The 20,000-nt window shown below is 43.0% G+C and overlaps 1 protein-coding gene across 9 annotated transcripts in view; it reads left to right on the forward strand.

Annotated features, from left to right (window-relative positions):
• LOC137432678 (dynamin-1) overlaps positions 1–20,000 on the forward strand; it is a 240,133-nt gene that overhangs the window by 61,732 nt on the left and 158,401 nt on the right. For 5 of the 9 annotated variants that reach the window (XM_068124772.2, XM_068124775.2, XM_068124770.2 and 2 more), the window contains exons 8-9: positions 10,543–10,678; positions 12,204–12,271. In XM_068124772.2, coding sequence (XP_067980873.2) covers positions 10,543–10,678; positions 12,204–12,271 — 204 coding nt within the window. Of the gene's footprint in view, positions 1–10,542; positions 10,679–12,203; positions 12,272–19,524; positions 19,664–20,000 lie in introns of all 9 variants that reach the window. The other 4 variants (XM_068124769.2, XM_068124771.2, XM_068124774.2 and 1 more) reach the window with 1 other exon arrangement.

Below are 20,000 nucleotides of genomic sequence, written 5' to 3' on the forward strand. Positions count from 1 at the left end.
GCATTTCCACTGTGAACACCAACGTGCATTTCCTGGGTTTCACCTGCGCTCCTGCAGCGCCGCACTCTTCCGCATTTGGGGAAGGTCGAGATTAAATCGACCGTCGTTGGTTAACCCAAAAAATATTTCCAACAGTTGAAATAATTATTGTTTCCAACAGTTGGAATTTAATGAAATTTGAATTCGAATAAAATCTCAACCCAAAAAAACAAACCGTTTATTCGTTCTTGGCGCGAAAAAATGGCGCGCATTTTGCCATTATGTGCGACTTTACGTCACTCCTACGGACGTGAAAACATTTGTTTTCCTTAAAAATATATTTAAAATAAATAAAATAGTACATAAATTAACAATAAAAGAAGCTAAAAAACAATTTAAAATACAATAAAAAGCACATTTAAAAAATATAAATATGTATGTACAGTATACTGTATGTACGCGCAACCGCTGCTTCGCATTCACAACAGAGGCGAAGTACAGTATTCCTTTACTCTGTCTGTTAGCCATGGGTCGAAGAAGGATAATGCTAGTGTTTCCAAGCGTAATGTGGTTACGATGGGCGATAAGGTAAATCTGGATAAGGTAAATATATATCTCATTATAATTATAATAGAGCAAACGTATATGGTTATGTATGCAACCAAAACGTCTTCTTATTCTTCAAATAAAATTATTAACACCCTCTTAATTAACCCTCTTAATTACATTTAGACTACTGAGATCCCTCAGACCTTTGATGACCCTTTAATACCACAAAGACCCCAAAGAACCAAAATACCCTTGAAGGCCCAGAGGACCCAAAAGACCCAAAAGACCCTGAAGACCCAAAAGACCCTGAAGACCCAAAACACCATGAAGACCCAAAAGACACCGAAATGGTCAAAAATGCCTATCCCTCTGAAACGATGTGTGGTGAGGCATGCGGAGCGTGCCGAGTCGTGCTAGTATACATTATTATTGAATTTTAAATATATAATTCCAATAAAAACTTTAATTTTAAACTGTGTCCGAGTGTCCTTGTAGTTTTTATCAAAGTATGCTGATGTCTGTCCTTTTTCGATTCCAAAAAAAACTGATCCACAATGAGATGAAGACGTATTGTTTGCAGAGTGAGATTGAGATGGTGCATCAGTTAATTTGAGGATTTCAACGATCAGTGAGAAATATTTTTTGGCAGTGGGGGAGGGGAATGTTTCAGACTTCTGGCAGAAGCCTAATTCTTAGTTTATGGAGATGCATTTGCATATTGCATTTCTTTCAGTGGCGTTATTAAAGAGCACATACTGATCTTGGTACGAGGGTAACGATGCATGCCATTTTCAAACGGAATGTTGAGGCTAAAATTGGCACCCCCACTTAAATAACATGCAAAGTATCATTCACAAACTTTATCTTTGTCACATTTGTATGTATCTCCATCCTCTTCATTGTACTTCATCCTATAGTCAACGCCTATTAATCTCAGCACAAGCCTTCCTTCCGAAGTGTCTAACACTAGCTGTAGCTGTACACATCAAATTTGCTAACCAGAAAGGTTCATGCCAATTGCTGAACAGTTGTCGAGAGTGGACAAGTTTATAGGATGAGCTGCAAAAATGGTTGGGGATTTTAAGTGCCATTTTATTCTTCATTGTACTACAATTTGGCAATTATCTATCTAATCTTTGTCTGATTGGTGTAGGATCAAACGGGTTGGCTGGTCTCCCCCAAATTTTACATGTATGCTCATGGTACCCATGGTCTGCTCATGGGCATGAAATTAATAAATCCTCCCTCCCCCTTTAAGATGGGGAGACCTGCAACTTTTGTTTGTACAAGTGGTTTAACCACTGGCACCTGCTGGATGGACCGGGTATTAATACCATGTTTTGCTCCCAGACTGAACAGAACGGGTATTACTCGTTAGCATAAATTTAACAAGATCAGATGTCGGCTTTACGTACATGCAATTGGTAGTAGATGTTTTTATTTTCATAACTGAAAGGAAAATAGTAACTCTTTGTAATTGCAAGATAATATATTGATTAAAAAAATTATGCAGTGCATACACTTTTGTGATCAGTTAAACCCTTAAGCTGTGAGCAGGGTAACAAAACTTATAGAATGACAAACAAGACCTTCAACACTACATTGCGGAAGATTTGCTGGAATGTGGTACACAGTATGCCATGAGCCTTTTCAGGCTGTTTGCACATTACTTCACACCTCCCTAGTTAGTATCCCTGGTTGGCACAGGTTTAAAGCTCAACAAGCAGCGTCAAATTCTCATCCTATTTTAAGCATTATAAGTGCAATAATGTCACTGCAATAATGTCACTTTCATCCTTTGCTGTCCTCTGCCTGATGCAGATAATGGTTCCATTTCCAAGTAAATATTAGTATATGCATGGTGTGGCATTAGTATCTGACGCATCTATTTCTGTCATAAAACAAGACTGAACATCGTAAAAAAAAAAAAATAGTGCATTGAAGTGCTACCTCGGAGAAATGCTGAATGGAGAAGGTGGATCAGACTCCGCAACGGTTGCAAGAGTGAGATGTGCATGGAAGAAGTTTCGGGAACTGAGTGGCGTGCTGATGACGAGGGGAGGGAGTGTCGTTGAAGCTGAAGGGAAAGGTGTATGCTGCATGTGTGAGAAGTGTTATGATTTATGGGAGCGAGACATGGGTAATGAACGTAGAGCAGCAACGAAGGCTGGAAAGGGTGGAAATGCGAATGGTTCGGTGGATGTGCGGAGTATCGTTGAGAGAGATGAAGACAAATGATGAATTGCGAAAGATGATGGGATGATGATGATGATGATGATGATGATGATATTCCCAGCCTGTGATTGATGCTGTGAAGAGGAACAGGTTGAGATGGTTTGGTCATGTGTTGAGGAAGGATGAAAGTGACTGGTTGAGAAGAGTGATGGAAATGAATGTAGAAGGAAGTCGAGGATGGGGAAGACCGAGAAAGACTTGGCTAAAGATGGTGGAAGAAGAAATGCGGGCAAGGGGGTTAACAAGGAGAGATGCAGAAAATAGGGCAAAATGGAGAAGATTGTCATGGGGACCGCAAGGCTAACCCCTGCTCTAGCAGGGAAAATGGCCTTAAAATGCATGTTGTTGTTTGTTGTATTGAAGTGAAGTTACAGGTATGGGAGATTTTGTGATGCCATAGTTGTAGACACAACCCAGCTCTACTTCATAAAAATAACACCTTTAAATGCTGTCCATTACAATATTGATACACTCCCTGCATCAAACCCGTACATTGTTCTTTGCTGCTTTCATTGTGTCATTATCAAGAGCAGTGAAGGCTTGAATGATCCTCATCTTAAGTTCATCTACGTATGTGGGATGCACCTTGTAAACCCAGCTCTTTAAAAATCCCCAGAGGAAGAAATCCACTGAGGTCAAATCTGGGAATAAGGGTTTACTTAGGGATTATTTTTTTTCCCCCAAACTGTTACTTTAGAAATTGCATAACAATTATTGGAGTATGGCACATTGCTCCAGCTTGCTGAAAACATGTGTCCACGAAAACTATTTCTATGCTGCAATTCAGCATTGAGAAAGTTCGGCAACATATCCAGGTAACGTTTAGAGTTTTCTGTCAGTCACTTTATTCTCTTTGAATAAACAAGGCCCAATAATGCATCCCGCAGCTATAGCGCACCACATCGTAACTTTCATAATGTGCAGGCCTCTTTGATGTTACTATTTGGGATTTTCCCTCACCCAGAACCTGCAATTCTTTGGATACACCACCATTAAGATAGAAATGGGCTTCATTTGTCACTAACAAACAGTTTATGAAATTACCATCCTCTTCACATCTGTCAAGTAACCAATGACAAAATTTCTGACTCTTGTTACATATTTATGTGAATGTATGTGAATTACCATTCAGGTCTTTGCTTATCCATGTGTAGTAGATTAAGGGTTGTTGTGGTTGGAGGGTCAGGAGCCCTTCTGAAAAAGTGTCCGGAAACGGAAGTGACCGGAAACGGAAGAGGAAAAGACACGAGGAAGAAAAGCGACGAGTATTTTTCTTCCTCGCCCCGCTCCGACGAAAGGTGGGATCGACCTTGCGCCGCGTGGAAAAGCGGCGTTCCGAAGCCCGTCTGGCGAGAGGAGTTACCGGGACGTGTACCTACCCAGTGGAGACGTCAAGTTGACGTGGGGCCGTGCATCGACCCCGCGTCTGGCACCGTTCGCGGCACCGTCTAAAAAGACGCGTACGGGTCGCACGTTGGGGCCTAACACGCGTTGCAAGCGGCGTGGGGGCTTTTGGCTTGCTTGACCGTACCCGCTTCGCGTGGCCACGAGGGGCTGTAGCCGTGGTGCCTGATACGATACCTGCCCGGTGGGACCACGTCCACCCGGGGTTCGTTCAAGTTCAACCGCCCGAGTGCGGCGACGCCGACCATCATCTTGGTCAGGAGGGGCCCAGAGACATTGTGAGGGGCAGAGACAAAAGGGGATCGTGAGTACCAAAAGGGGACACACATATATAAGATGGCCATCTTAAACCTCTAGGGGATTGATTGATTGTTGAGTGTGAATTGTTGATGGTTGTTTGTTGTTGATTGCTCGGGGAATATATCCGTGATTGTATCCTTGAAATTGTATGATATCCTTACCCTGGAAATATATCATTGAACATCAGTTTCTCTTGGGTGGAATTCATAGGGATTGCGTTGCGAAAGCGCATATATAATACTACTTTCTGGCGAAGGTCCTCTCACGGTCCGGGGGTCACCGAGACCAGGTAGTCACCGAGGGGACCACGTAACATAATTGGGGGCTCGTCCAAATTACGATTTGCGGATTCGCAATTGGGTCTACGTCCGGGATCTAAAATTGTATAAAATAATAAAATAATATTTTTATTAATTAAAATTTATTAATTAAGTATTAATTGGAAAATTTTTGGGGAAATTGGGGTAAAGTCTTGGGTGAAGGTTAACAGGTGTTAACGATAGTCACCATGGCGTTTGTGGCACAGAACTTTGCGGTAACACCGAGTGAGGCACAGTTCCGAGCGTTACTAAAGTCGGACCTCTTGAAATTGGCCAAACATTTTGACTTGGAGGTCCGAACTAATTTGAGGAAGGCAGAGTTGCAGGCCACGGTGATACAATCTATGGTGGGATTAGGAACATGGGACGAGTTAGCCTGGGAGTGGCTACCCGAAGAACCAGAAGACGTTGAGCTCCGGAAACTGGAGTTGCAATTACGGAGCCAGGAAAGGATCAAAGAAGAAGAAAGGAAAGCAGAAGAGAGGAGAGAAGAGAAACAAGCAGAGGAAAGGAGAGTGGAACGAGAACTCCAGGAAAGGTTAAAAGAAGAAGAAAGGAAAGCAGAAGAGAGGAGAGAAGAGAAACAAGCAGAGGAGAGGAGAGCTGCAAGGGAACTCGAAGCAGAGGAGAGAAAAGCAGAAAGGGAATTAAAGGAACGTGACATGGAGCTTCGGCAGGAAATTAAATTCAAGGAGCTGGAGTTAATGAGAGAACGGGGAGAGGCACCACCCTTGCTGACGGGGTCGACACCTAACCAGAAAACCTGGGATGTGGGCAGACATGTGAGGCTGGTTCCACCGTTCAGTGAAAAGGAAGTCGCGAAATTTTTTCCACACTTTGAGAAAGTGGCTCGACAATTAAACTGGCCGGAGGAGGCCTGGACCATACTGGTGCAAGGTGTGCTGGTGGGAAAAGCTCAAGAGATTTATTCGGCGCGACCAATGGACCAATGTGCAGATTATGAGGTACTGAAGAAGCACATCCTCAAAGCCTATGAGTTGGTTCCGGAAGCTTACAGGCAAAAATTCAGGAATGCCAGGAAGAGGGAGAGTGAGACCCATGTGGAGTTTGCCAGAGTGAAAGAAAACATGTTTGATCGGTGGTGTGAGTCAAAAGGAGTCGGGAAAGACTTCGAAACATTGCGTGACTTGATCCTGGTGGAGGAGTTTCAGCAGTGTGTCCACGAGGACATCAAAGTGTACCTGCAGGAAAAGAAAGTACCAAAGTTGTGGGACGCAGCCACCATGGCAGATGATTATGCCTTAACCCACCGAATAGGGGTCCACGAACCTAACTCCTCACCTAGATCTCCGCAGGGGAGGTGGGGAACAGCAGGTGCGGAGAACGACAATACATGGCGGCGGCCTCGAGAGGATTATGGGGACAACGCGGATACCCCACCTGTTCGAAATCAGAGGGATGCGGGCCCAAGACAAACTTATATTTCGGGGGGCCCGAGGCAGACCACGAGTTTTTCCTCCGGGCCTACTTGCGCTTTTTGCAAGAAACCTGGACACTTGATGTCCAGTTGTTACCACATGAAAAGGGAAGACCCAGAGCGGAGTCCGACTATTACGACTCCAAATGCAATGGCCATTGTGAGAAATCGCCATCAAAAGGGTTACCAACCATTTATTTCAGAGGGGTTTGTGTCACTGGATGGAGCCTCGACTAACCGGAAACCGGTTAGGATATTGAGGGACACAGGGGCACATCAATCTTTAATGCTTGAAGGCATTTTGCCATGGTCCGAGGAGACGGCAACGGGGGATAGTGTTCGTTTACAGGGGATCGGGGGCGGTGTTAGTGCCCCCCTTCATGTCATCCATTTGGAGTCCGATTTGGTGTCAGGACCGGTCACTGTCGGTTTACAAGCCACGCTTCCTGTAGAGGGTGTATCTGTGGTTATCGGGAATGATTTGGCCGGGGGTCAAGTTTATGGTAACCTGAGGGTTGGTAAAGAGCCCAGCAGGGAAAATAACACCACACCAGCTCGGGATGGCGACAAAAGTGCCAAGTTATTTGTAGGGGGACTGAACTTCAAAACAGAGGAAGAAGTTCTGACCTCTGTCTTCAACAGATATGGGCCGCTGGTGGAAGTGCGGTTGGTAAGAGACAGGGAAACGCAACAGTCAAGAGGGTTCGGCTTTTTTTTTTTTTTTTTTTTAGTATACAAGATCGAGGCTCGTGAAAGAGCGAACATTAATCACACAGAAAGACAAACCGACACATAAAACATATAACATAGGGAGCGGTAGACAAGATGGGGAGAGAGGGGGAAGGACACAAACACAACATTTGAGAGCAGGGACCGAGAGACATGGAGACATCGAGAGATCTGAGAGAGGGCGAGGGCTTTGGGGGGGGGGGGGGGGCGTGGGAAGGGGGCAGTGGGAGAGGTATAAAACATATGGACACTGCCAGGACTTCCAGGAAAGAAGTTGGAATTTCAAACAAGGTGGATCTGGCGTGAATTAGCGGGGGTAGAAAAGATCAAGGTTTTGGATGGGGGAAGATAAGAGATGGTGGTGAACAGCTGTTTTAAAGACCTGGAGGGAGGAGTGGGATTGAAGGGAGTGAGGGAGTTTGTTCCAGAGGCGGGAGAAAAGAGGAATGAAAGAGTGAAGGTGAGCGGAGAGCCGAGATTTCGGCAGTTTAACCATCAGAGGGTTGCTGGCAGATCTTGTGCGACCTGTAGGAATATTTGGGGGACAGAGCACAGAGAGAGCTGGGGGTGCAAGGCCGGAGAGGAGTCGGTAGAAGACAGAAAGACCACCTACCTGCCTGCGGTGAGTGAGTGAAAGGCCCTCAGAGATAGCTTCATCGCGGGAGATTCCAATAATTCTGAAAGCTTTGGTTTCAACAGCGTGAAGCCGAGCTAGGTGTGAGGCAGGAGCACCGGCCCATAGGGGAGAACAGTATTCCATTGAGCTGCGGATGAAAGCCTTGTATGTGGTGAGGAGCTCAGGTGTGCCGAGGAAGGACTTCGCACGACGGAGGATGCCCAGTCGGCGACTGGCTTTGGAGGCCAGCTTGGAAATGTGGTTTTCCCAAGAAAGATCATGGCAGATAGTGAGACCCAAAATCTTGAGCGACAGAACTTCTTGGAGAGGATTGTTGAGAAAGTAGATGGGAGGGTTGTCCAGTCGATCTTTTCGGAGAGACATAGTAAGAGTGTGAGATTTGTCAGGATTGAAAGACATGTTCCACTTGTTTGACCAGTCTGTGTTTGACCAGGCTTTGTCACGTTTGCCAGCACAAAAGACGCCAGAGAGGCAGAGAAGAATTGGAATGGCAAGGATTTGGAGGGTCGGACCATAACAGTAGGGAAGGCATTTCGTAGGCGTCGAGAGGTCTACAGGAGAGGACAACTGGGCGGTAGTTTTGGTGGTGGCCGCAATCAATATTATTATGGAGGCTCCCTGAGTTACGGCAGCTCCCGAAGGAAGGATTGTCAAAGTAGTGGCCGAGAAGGAGACCGCTATTCATGCGACTACAGGGACCAGCGGTCCCACCATAATATTAGGGAAGTTCTGAGAAGTTGAAGCACTGAATGCGGCGGAGCCGCCGAGCCAAGATTCCTACACGGATTAACCGTGAACGCCGTTCCTAAAGGCGTCCATGTAGTGAACTTTCATGCACGGACTAACCGTGAACTCCACGTTCCTCAAGGCGCCCATGTAGAGAACTTTCCTGCATGGACTAACCGTGAACTCCACGTTCCTAAAGGCATCCATGTAGTGAATACTCGGCTTGGCCTCCCGGAGAAAGTGCTTTCGAGTTGCTTAACTTTGGATCTTTGATCAACCCCTTAACCTTCATTCACAAGGAACTGACAGTCAAAGTCAGAGGGTCATGAGATGGAGTTTGGCTTGGCAGGAGTCCAACGGGAAATTGAACATGTAAAGGGCAGGGACAATGTCGTTGCTGGTGCTTAGTCCAGAGTGAGTTAATCTGGGGGGGGTTGTGGTGAAATTTTGGTTGCTTTATTTTTAAGTGATAACTGTGCCCGGGGGGAACTGATAATGTGGGGGGGGGGGGGGGGGTTGAGTTATCTGGTTTGTTTCTCCAAATTGGCCGGCAAAGAAAGTTTTCGCTGGGTTCAAACTTTCTTTGTTGAAGGGGGGGAGTGTTACATATTTATGTGAATGTATGTGAATTACCATTCAGGTCTTTGCTTATCCATGTGTAGTAGATTAAGGGTTGTTGTGGTTGGAGGGTCAGGAGCCCTTCTGAAAAAGTGTCCGGAAACGGAAGTGACCGGAAACGGAAGAGGAAAAGACACGAGGAAGAAAAGCGACGAGTATTTTTCTTCCTCGCCCCGCTCCGACGAAAGGTGGGATCGACCTTGCGCCGCGTGGAAAAGCGGCGTTCCGAAGCCCGTCTGGCGAGAGGAGTTACCGGGACGTGTACCTACCCGGTGGAGACGTCAAGTTGACGTGGGGCCGTGCATCGACCCCGCGTCTGGCACCGTTCGCGGCACCGTCTAAAAAGACGCGTACGGGTCGCACGTTGGGGCCTAACACGCGTTGCACGCGGCGTGGGAGCTTTTGGCTTGCTTGACCGTACCCGCTTCGCGTGGCCACGAGGGGCTGTAGCCATGGTGCCTGATACGATACCTGCCCGGTGGGACCACGTCCACCCGGGGTTCGTTCAAGTTCAACCGCCCGAGTGCGGGCGACGCCGACCATCATCTTGGTCAGGAGGGGCCCAGAGACATTGTGAGGGGCAGAGACAAAAGGGGGTCGTGAGTACCAAAAGGGGACACACATATATATAAGATGGCCATCTTAAACCTCTCGGGGATTGATTGATTGTTGAGTGTGAATTGTTGATGGTTGTTTGTTGTTGATTGCTCGGGGAATATATCCGTGATTGTATCCTTGAAATTGTATGATATCCTTACCCTGGAAATATATCATTGAACATCAGTTTCTCTTGGGTGGAATTCATAGGGATTGCGTTGCGAAAGCGCATATATAATACTACTTTCTGGCGAAGGTCCTCTCACGGTCCGGGGGTCACCGAGACCAGGTAGTCACCGAGGGGACCACGTAACACTCTTTACAAAATCAGCATTGTCAAGTTTCTGAACAACCTGGATTTTGTATGGCCATAGGTGAACATCTTTGTGGAGTATACGTCCACGACTTCTTGGGCTAACAACAATTTCTGCTGAAAGGCGTCGGATCGACTTCTTGGACTTTGGGTAATTGCTGCAGCTATGGCAGCGATTGTCTCTTGTGTCCTCACTGTATGATGTCTCAGTGTCTCACATGCTTAGATGGATCGAACCCTACCATCTTCATAAAAAATTTTTGAAGGAGAGAATGGTGTTATGCAAAGGGGCATTTCTGCGTGGAAATTCCCTCCTAGATACTCGCCGAGTTGCAACAACAGTGTTTTTTTAAAATATACAGTTCTACAATTTTAATCTGCATTGGCATTTTTAATGCTCCATCATTCAAATCTTCAGGGTTTCAACTGTAATGCTCTAAAATAAATAAATAAATATGCAGATATTTCTATAAAATATATACATTACAAACGGGTCGCACATAAATGGCACACCCTGGTATATTGAATGGCGTGCATATAAACAAATGCTGTGATTGATGTTTGGTAGTTTTAGGTGTAGAAAGAGTTTTGGTCCTTTGTGAATGAAGACTTTATCTTCCTGATGTAACATTGTCATTTTATCTCATCATATTGAAAATTTGACTTATTCCATATTGATGTTGTTGTTCTGCTACAGAATGGTGCAGCATTTTGTGTTGGACTTTGAGAAGCGCATTGAGGGTTCTGGCGATCAGATTGATACTGTGGAGCTGTCTGGGGGAGCTCGCATCAACCGTATCTTCCATGAACGCTTTCCTTTTGAATTGGTTAAGGTATAGGTTGAGTGCACATAAACATTTTTTTTTTCTCAGTTATAATCTCCTTTAGTGAGGTTAAAAACGTTGAATGGAGCTCTCCCATTGACTGAAATAGCCTTTTTCTCCATGTGGGTACAATGTATTTGTTCCTTTTCAATAAGGGTTTTTCGTCGAGGGCTTGTCTTTATTTGGAGTATACCTGATGTCCACCTGTAATCCCATTTGTCATCTGAAGGTTTATCTAATTTTTGGTGTGATAATGTCTTCCCATTTTTAGTTTGCCATGTTGTTCGGTTGCTTTGAATATTATCTCGGGATCTGCCAAGAGTTTAGAAAATAAAAAAACATTTTTTTTTAAAGTACCAAATTCTATCCCAGGATAGGCGATTCATTCCTGAATATATTTTTAAAAGCATCAATATTGATCAAATAAACATATAAATGAAAAAGGAATGCCTCACAATTCATGATCACTTTAATATTCATCAACTCTGAAAGTTTTATTGATTTTATGTGAAGAAAATGACAAAACACTTGTGCCAAATTCAATCATTTGATTTGACTATGCACTCCACCTTTTTGAAAGTTATGTGATTACTGCTCGATTCCCAGCCTCATTTGTTTTACAGCCACAAACAATATAACCACTACATGTAGAAATTGATATTGTTTTGTATCCCCGAGTGGTTTGGCATTCAGTCATCTCTTGAGGTTGTAGTTCAGACCTCTGCTGTTTTTGTGGGACCGCCCCCCCCCCCCTCCTCTGGGCAACCCCATGATCCCCTGGGAGGCTCCCTGATATGAAATCGAAAAATCAAATACTGACCGATCCTGTGGACCATTGAGTAGAAGGTCTGTATGGGGTTTCAGAGAAATCGGTTGGTAAATAAAAGATCAGAAGGGGTCCGAATTTTCAGGGCGTAAACCACCCTTGGGAGCCCCCATGGTCCCAAAATCGAAATATTGAAGCCTGGGCGATTGTGCAGGCTACTGTCTTGTATTAATTTGTCAAGTTTCAGAACAATCAGCAGGGTGATAAGGGAAGAGTAAGAGTAGCAAAAACAGTAAAAAGTTGACGGCAGATGTAAAAGTAAAGTCAAAACGGAAGACTGGACGGATGAGATGATCTAACAAATTAGCTATTTCTGCACCATTTAAGATTTGAAGCATGTCCATTCGAATATATTTGAATTATCTGTTTCCTGCCTAAAATAATTTTGATATAATCTATTGACATCTGGCTGAAATTATACAATCCCACATTTTTTTATTAATGTAATTTACCAAGTTAGCTGTGTGACTTGTACAACTGTAAAACATCAGGCTCATAAGCTAGAAGATCCATTCTTGAACATGTTGAATCTCATCGTACAGTTTTGTACCCTATTCAAACTAAACCCAAGTGGTACTTTTTTGGGGGGGATGAGAGGGGGAAGACTGGGAAGGAGGTTTAGGGAGGTGGGGGGTTATGTGAGAGTGGGCAATTACATTTTTTTTATTTACCTACTTTTGGTTTGCATGTGTGATGTCACCTTTCCAGATGGAGTTTGATGAAAAAGAATTGCGTCGGGAAATCAGTTATGCCATTCGTAACATCCATGGCATCAGGCAAGTGCCAGAGACTTCCCGTTGTTTAATTCCAATTTTATATGTGCTCAGTTGCTTTGTAGACTTGGGAGGTTCGTGAAATTTCGGTTCATTAAGTTGTTGCAATGTTTTATATTTTTATTTTGTCAGGTAATGGTCTTCCCTTTTATTTTTACCTCCGCCACCAAAGGTGGATGGAGGTTATGTTTTCACCCCTGTCTATCTGTCTGCGAACAAGATGTCTCAAAAAGTTGTGGACGGATTCAGACGAAATTTGGCAGAGAGGTAGTGTATGTGACAAGGACGAAATGAGTAGATTTTGGTGAAGATCCGGATCCGGCTAGTAAATTTTTTAAAGTGATTCTTCACCATTGCGAGATGGGGGCAAAATCGATATATAGCAGGATATCTCAAAAAGTTGTGGACGGATTTGGACCAAACTTGGTGTGTGTGTGTGTGTGTGTGTGTGTGTGTGTGTGTGTGTGTGTGTGTGTGTGTGTGTGTGTGTGTGTGTGTGTGTGTGTGTGTGTGTGTGTGTGTGTGTGTGTGTGTGTGTGTGTGTGTGTGTGTGTGTGTGTGTGTGTGTGTGTGTGTGTGTGTGTGTGTGTGTGTGTGTGTGTGACAATGACGAATCGATTCAATTTTGGTGAAGATCTGAATATTGATTCGGATACGAGAATTATTTAATTTTAAGTGATTCTTCACCATTGAGAGATCGGGTGAAAAGCCATTATAGAACATGATATTTAAAAAAAGTTATGGATGAGTTATGAATAAACTTGGACGAGTTGGTTAGGTGACCAGAACAAGCTGATTAGATTTTGGTTCAGGTCCGAATCCAGATCCAGCGTGTCAGTTGGATACAAAGCAAAATGTTCAGCCTGGCGGAGGTATGCACTCTACCGAGTGCCGTTCTAGTTATGTATGGCATCCTGTCTGAAAGATGCGCATTCTGATGAGTGGTTACTTGTGGAGTAAGACACAGGCATGATGGGCCAAATATCTTCCTTCTGTCTACTTTACTTGTATGCTTGTATTTGAACACTAAACCAGAGATTTGTATAATTGCAGTAAAGTTTGGCGACACAGCCATGCCTCTCAGTAAATTATGCTTCCCTTACCATGTACTCTTATGGTAGAAGGTGAAGAAGATGAAGCAGCAGCAGTAAAATCTGCTAAAACAAGGAATTTTAAAAAATCACATACTTTTATCTTTTCTGTAGATCAGCCAATTTGGTCACATACTTGTTGCTGAACTGTCCCGGTCAACGGTAAAACCACAAAATGAAATTTGACTCATAACTGAAGCTATGCCATCAGAGGGCGATGCCCCATGGAGCTTTCTGTACTTCAGAGCCAAAAAATAAGCTGGATTTCCTGATTGCCTGGACGAGGCTTTTAAAACATAGTACAGTTGCTGTAATCTGTTTTTATTTTAATTTTTTTTAATGTTGGCAAAGTTTTTTTGGAGTTTTTATTCTTTCACCTTCATTCGTTTTGTTCTCATTTCATTTGCTTTCCCTGTATGAACATAACAGAAAAACTACAGCACATGAATGAAGCTGTGAATTGATAGCTTTCTTGGAATTTACCTTTACAACTTTTTTTTTAAACCATAAAGTTTGTTCCTATCTCACCATAAATGTATATAAATTGTCCCTGCTGCTGACAACATGAGACATACAAGGGTGAAACGCCTTCCGTATAGCACGGAACTCCGTATTTTTATAACGCATATGGAGGTTTCCGTATTTTCGTCATCAGAAAAGCATGCTGCTATTTTTGGGAATTGAGGTGCTATTCCAAAATGCTGATTCGTTTCTTAATGGTGTAGATTCATGTAGAAGTTATCCGGGTACAAAAGCTACCAAGCGTGTTCTCGTGATCAGATGTCTGTCAGTAAATATGGTAATAGCATCCATTGTTGGAGTTTCACATTGCCATTCCCTCCTGTGAACTTCACGGGAAATGCCGAAATACCGTCTTTACATTTCACGAAGTAAACACGGGATTCTGCTGAACGCAAAACCCGATGTCTGTTCAGTGCGCTGAAGTTTGTGACCACTTCAATACGAGACCAATAAATCTTAATAAAGAACGTTGATGCAGGAGGAGATGGTGAGAATTGTTAATTCCACTTGTCGCTTTTAGAGAACATTACCAATGCAACCTCCCCTGTGGATTTGGCATTAACCCAAGGTGGCATAGTATGGATCCAGCCCGGAGACCCGGCAAGATTTTTTTTTTTTTTGTTATAACTTTTTATAGAAATGTTTATTTGCATGACCTTCCAGGTATGCTCCTAAAAGGTGGTGACAAATATTTGTCGTATAATCCTTTTTTTGTTGTTTGGTGTAAGATAAATTGTGTGTGTGTGTGTGTGTGTGTGTGTGTGTGTGTGTGTGTGTGTGTGTGTGTGTGTGTGTGTGTGTGTGTGTGTGTGTGTGTGTGTGTGTGTGTGTGTGTGTGTGTGTGTGTGTGTGTGTGTGTGTGCGTGCGTGCGTGCGTGCGTGCGTGCGTGCGCGTGCGTGCGTGCGCGCGCCAAGTTTTTTTTTTTTTTTTTTTTTTTTTTTTTGGTGAAGTTCTATTGGAGCTTTCTGATGTGGAATGTGATACACCAAAATGATCATCATGATCTCCTGAGTTGATTAGGCTAACTAACTACAAATAATCCAGAAGAATTCCCATGTTTCTACACACGTGCCATCTTAAGGCATATAGAGCAGCTTAATAGGTCCTTCCATGGCATGGCATTGTAATTACAAAAACAATGATAACATTGTAACAAAGCATTTTAAAATTAATAGTAATAATATTAACAACTAGATGGTATTCATAGAATACTTACCCTGCGCAGTCAACTTGGTGTGAGCCAACTCTTCTATTTTTGAACGTTTCTTTTTTTTGATCCAATATGGCTGCCAGACCATGTGAATGATATCATAAATTTATATTCTCTAAATAATTGTTGCATAGATCATGCTCAATAAATTTCAAGCTGATCAGACTAAGCGTTGTCCCTGTCGAATTATGACGTCGTAATTATGGCACCAATGACGTCATCGTTAACACCTATTCCCCATATGGAGTTATTTACAATGACCCACATTTCAATTTTTTAAATGCTGACATGGCACACACTTTACTTTACTGAAATGCATACACAAATGTTATATTTTCGTCAAAAATCGTCGGAATTTTGCCAAATCTGTTTTGGTCGTGTGTTAATATACCTCAGCGATTGACATATCTGAAATCAGAATTTTATTTGAGGTCAAAATGAACCCGTGAGGTCGCTCTGTACTTTGCCTGCTCGTCATTTGCAGTGTGAAAATTAATTCCATGCCCACTCTAGAAGACTTCTTCACGCAATAACAACTTCTAGCTTCCAGGCCGTACATCCAATCATCTTGAAATTTTGCACACATGTTGCATTTCATTACCTCTACTATAATATAAAGTTTCACGCCGACCAATGAAGCGGTTCAAGAGTTGTAATTTTAAAAAATATTTCCGTTTAATTATTTATATCTGCCAAACCACGTGACCTATCGCAAATTCCAAAAGGTGATTTTAGTAGACTGATAGGCTGAACACATCTGTGAAGTTTCCCCTCGATAGGATCACAAATGAGGGAGGAGCTTGGTTTTAAAAGTTTATGCTTAAAAACGTCATAACTTCAAAACAATGTGATGCATGACGTCATTCTCGCTGACATTTTTGTTCGTCATGGGTATGCGATTCTGCCTGCAAAGTTTGGCCTTGATCTGTTCAGTCGTTTAGGAGAAAATTGGATTTTAGTGGGTTTTCACTCAAAACAATATGGCGTCCGAACCACGTGACCTACGACGTCATTATAATTTTATTTCTGCATCCATTTATACCGAGAAGATGCTCAAGAAATTTCATCCTGATCGGATAAAGTTTTTTACTTGTCGAATTATGACGTATAACGGTGGCACCTATGCCATCATCATTCACATATGTTATTCCGCATGGAGAGTTCTTTGCAATGAGACCTGTCTCAATTATTTCTGTGCAGCGGTTTTTGAGATATAGAGGTGCAAAGTTAATTTGGTTTTTCCAAGATGGCGCCCGTACCACGTGACCTGTGATGTCATAATATTCACTAAAATATTCTGCAGGAGGAGTTCCTCCTATGGTGAAAATTTCATGTCAATCGGACCAACAGTTGCCGAGAAAATGAATTTTTAAAATGCAGACACGTACGTACGACCTATGTACGTACGTATGGACTCGAATGCTTAACCCTGCCTTTCGCTTCGCGAGCGCAGGGTAACAATAATAATAATCGTATCATTTGGCAATAATAATAACGAATGTATAATACCCCAACCCCCACCCTGGTCCAAAAATCTATGGATTCTGTGAAACATAAGCTAATGCTCAAGCAGTACAGCACAAGGCCATGAAGACCAATGAAAATTTGGACCAATTCATTCAGAGAACTATTGTATCAAAAATCCTGGCAAGGTGTTAATGTGGTATTCAGAATTAATTTAATTTCTGATAATAGAATGCTGTCTTCTGAACTGAATTTCATTTAACTGAAAATAATCTTCCCAGCAATGGGTGTTCACGTGAAATTAAAAAAAATTCCACCAAATATAAAAAATTTTATTTGCGTAGTTTTTTTTTGTTACAATTTGGACAAGATCACCCCCAAAATACATATTTTGACATCAATTTTTCAAAACTTTCCGTGGAAGCATGCCCCCGGACCCCCTACAAAGGAGTATGTTTCCTTCTTTTTTAACTTCTACAGTTTCACCCATGGAGATATGAACCCCACTTCCCATTTTGTCTTTGAAGGCACGCAGAGGTAGCGATTTATTTATTTTTTGAAAGGCGTGTCCATTCCAGAGATGGTACCAGATGTCTAAGCCTGCTTTTTGCATATGTTCTTTTTGTTTGATTGGATTGTTTTTACTTTGCTAAGGGATGGAGTCGTGGATCATCTCGGAAACTGACACAGAGCATTGGAAATGTCTGTGGTGAAGTGTTTTTGCCAAAGTAGCCTTTCTCTGCTGGGTTTATGAAATGTGCATTTATTACGCTAATTCCGACTTGTTGCAGGATTGACACATTCAAAATGACTTGTGGTATGACAAATTAGTCAGAATGTCCAAAATAATTTTTAAACGAAGTTTTCCTGAGGCGAACAAAAGATAGATTTTGTTCTTTGGAACCAGAGGGACCCAGAGATTCATTTTGGAATCGACATAATCCGTAGTTCCAGCTACAAGACGACCTTGTGAGGTGAAGCTGATAATTCTGAATTGCAAGCTCAAATATTACTTGTAATGTTGTACTTCTCATTTTGGTGCATTTTCCACCATTGAATGAGCTGTCAAATAGATGGAGTACAAGAGAGATTTTAAAACGTCAGAGAAATAATGCTTTTTATGGGTGTCACGTTTTTTTCCCCTACCTAGGCGATCCTTTGTGACGATATCATACATAATGATAATGATACTACGATACTTAGGCAGATAGAAGTTTGGTGACGGTAAAAGGTAACGTATTGACAGTATAGAAATGGAGCCCACAGTTGGACAAACAATATCAAGAGACATGACAAACAGGGAAAAGATAGGTGAGAGAAGAGGAGGAAGAGAGAACGTACAGGGCTCAAGAGCGTGAATGAACAGGATTATAACGTGGTCTGGGTGTGTAATTTTCCCACATATGTCAATTAATTAGTTATAATCCTGTTCATTTATTTCATTGTGTTTCTCCGACCCCAGTGGTGTTTGTAATAGCGGACATCGATTTGTCACCCCCATTGGAGGAAGACCCTCTCATGAGCAGGCTATTGGTGCTCCGATGTTTGTCAACGTGTGCCCTGGAAGCAGTAACGGAAAAAAGAGTGGCAATCATATGTGTGGAGAAAATTGCATGCTTGGTCATGGTCGCCCAGATAGCTCAGATGGCAGAGCACTGGTACGGTTCCACCAGAGGACCTGCGTTCGATTCCTGGTCTGGGTGTGTAATTTTCCCACAAATGTCAATTAAGTAATTATACTCCTGTTCATTTATTTAATGATTTAGCGAGTATTGGTTATGGAAATGGTATTGTAAATGTAACTTTTGCAGTTTACTTACAACCTTCCCATGTCTACCATCTCAACAACCCACTCAAATGAATTGAATCACTCAAATTCTTATGTCTCACTCTCAGCTATGATCTCTTTTGATCAAGCCACATTTCAAAGTTGGCCTCAAAGACTAGACGCTGACTGGGCATCCTCCATCATTCAAAGTCCTTCGTTGGCACATCTGAGCGGCAATCCACTTATAAGGCTTTTATCTGCAGCTTGATGGAGTACTGCTCTCACCTCGGGGCCAGGGTCCCTGCCTCACACCTTGCTAAGCTTGACGCCATGGAAACCAGGGCCTTCAAGATCATTGGAATCTCTTGCGATGAAGCCGAGTCTATGGGTCTATCACTTTGCCATCGCTTACAGGTAGGTGGTCTCTCTATCTTATTCTGCAATTCTGCATCATTTATGCTCTTGCACCCTCTGCTCTCTCTCTGCTTTGTCCCTCCCCTGCCCTTCCGCCCCCCCAACCCCCACCCTCCCCTCAGGTATCTGCAGGATGCATGTGTTCCACCAGTAAACCCCACCTAGTGAAATGCCAAAATCCAGAATCACTGCTCACCTCCACTCATTTGTTCCTCGTTTCTCCTGCCTGTGGAACCAACCTCCACACTCTCTTAAATCTCATTCTTCCCTCCAGGTCTTCAAGACGGCTGTTGACCACCATCTCAAATTATCCCACATCCAAAACCATGATCCTTTTTACACCCATTAAACCGCTCCCCACCCTCCCAAACTTTGCTTTTATATTCACTTTGTCCACCCATTGCATTCTCCCATACCCCTCATCAGTATCTGCATCCTTTGGTTGTCCGTCTGTTTACTTTCTCCCTCCGCCCTGTTGTTGGTATATCCCCCTTCCCCTGCTGTTTCCTTTTTATGTTGTGCTGATCCGTTTTGTGTTCTTGCTCTTCCATGAGCCCTGACAATGTATACAAAAAAAAAAAATCTGTCATAATGGGCATGTTTTGCATTAATTTCAGCAAAGCATAGCATTTTCTTTTATACGATTGTAACTTTTATTGTAATGCCATGGAATGTTAAACTGTTAAGCTTCATAAAACCTTCCCTGTTTTGAGTCATTTTCTCATGTGTGTTGTCTGCTTTTTCTCTAGTGAATAATTAATTTTCCCTGCCCCTGTTTGTCTCTAGAAGTGGGATCTTCACCCCTGATCTGGCTTTTGAGGCCATAGTGAAAAAGCAGATCAACAAGCTGAAAGAGCCTTGCCTGAAATGTGTGGACCTTGTTGTTACGCAGTTGGTAGATACAGTTAGACAGTGTGCCAATAAGGTATTCCTCACAAACAACTGATGCACGGTGCCTCATCCCACTAGGGTTTACTCCAGAGAGTTTGGATGTTTTCAAAACGATTAAAGTGCCATTGCTTCCAAAATGTGGGTTTTTCTCCTCGATTTTATATTCTGATTCAGGCAATTCCAGCACATTGTATTTTGTGATTGTGGTGCTATAGTTTGACTTGACCTTTGGGGGAGACCCTGTAGTGCGAGGAGGCAGGATGGACTGTGGGCATGTTCAGACTTCAGCATGTTGCTGTCATATCCTTGGCATTCCTTAAACGAATTTTCATATGCATAGCAGCAGAGTGCTTAATTCTTAGATTCGTCGA

The sequence above is a fragment of the Myxine glutinosa genome, chromosome 8, assembly GCF_964187855.1.
Source record: "Myxine glutinosa chromosome 8, kmMyxGlut1.1, whole genome shotgun sequence".
Taxonomy (NCBI): Eukaryota; Metazoa; Chordata; class Myxini; order Myxiniformes; family Myxinidae; genus Myxine; species Myxine glutinosa.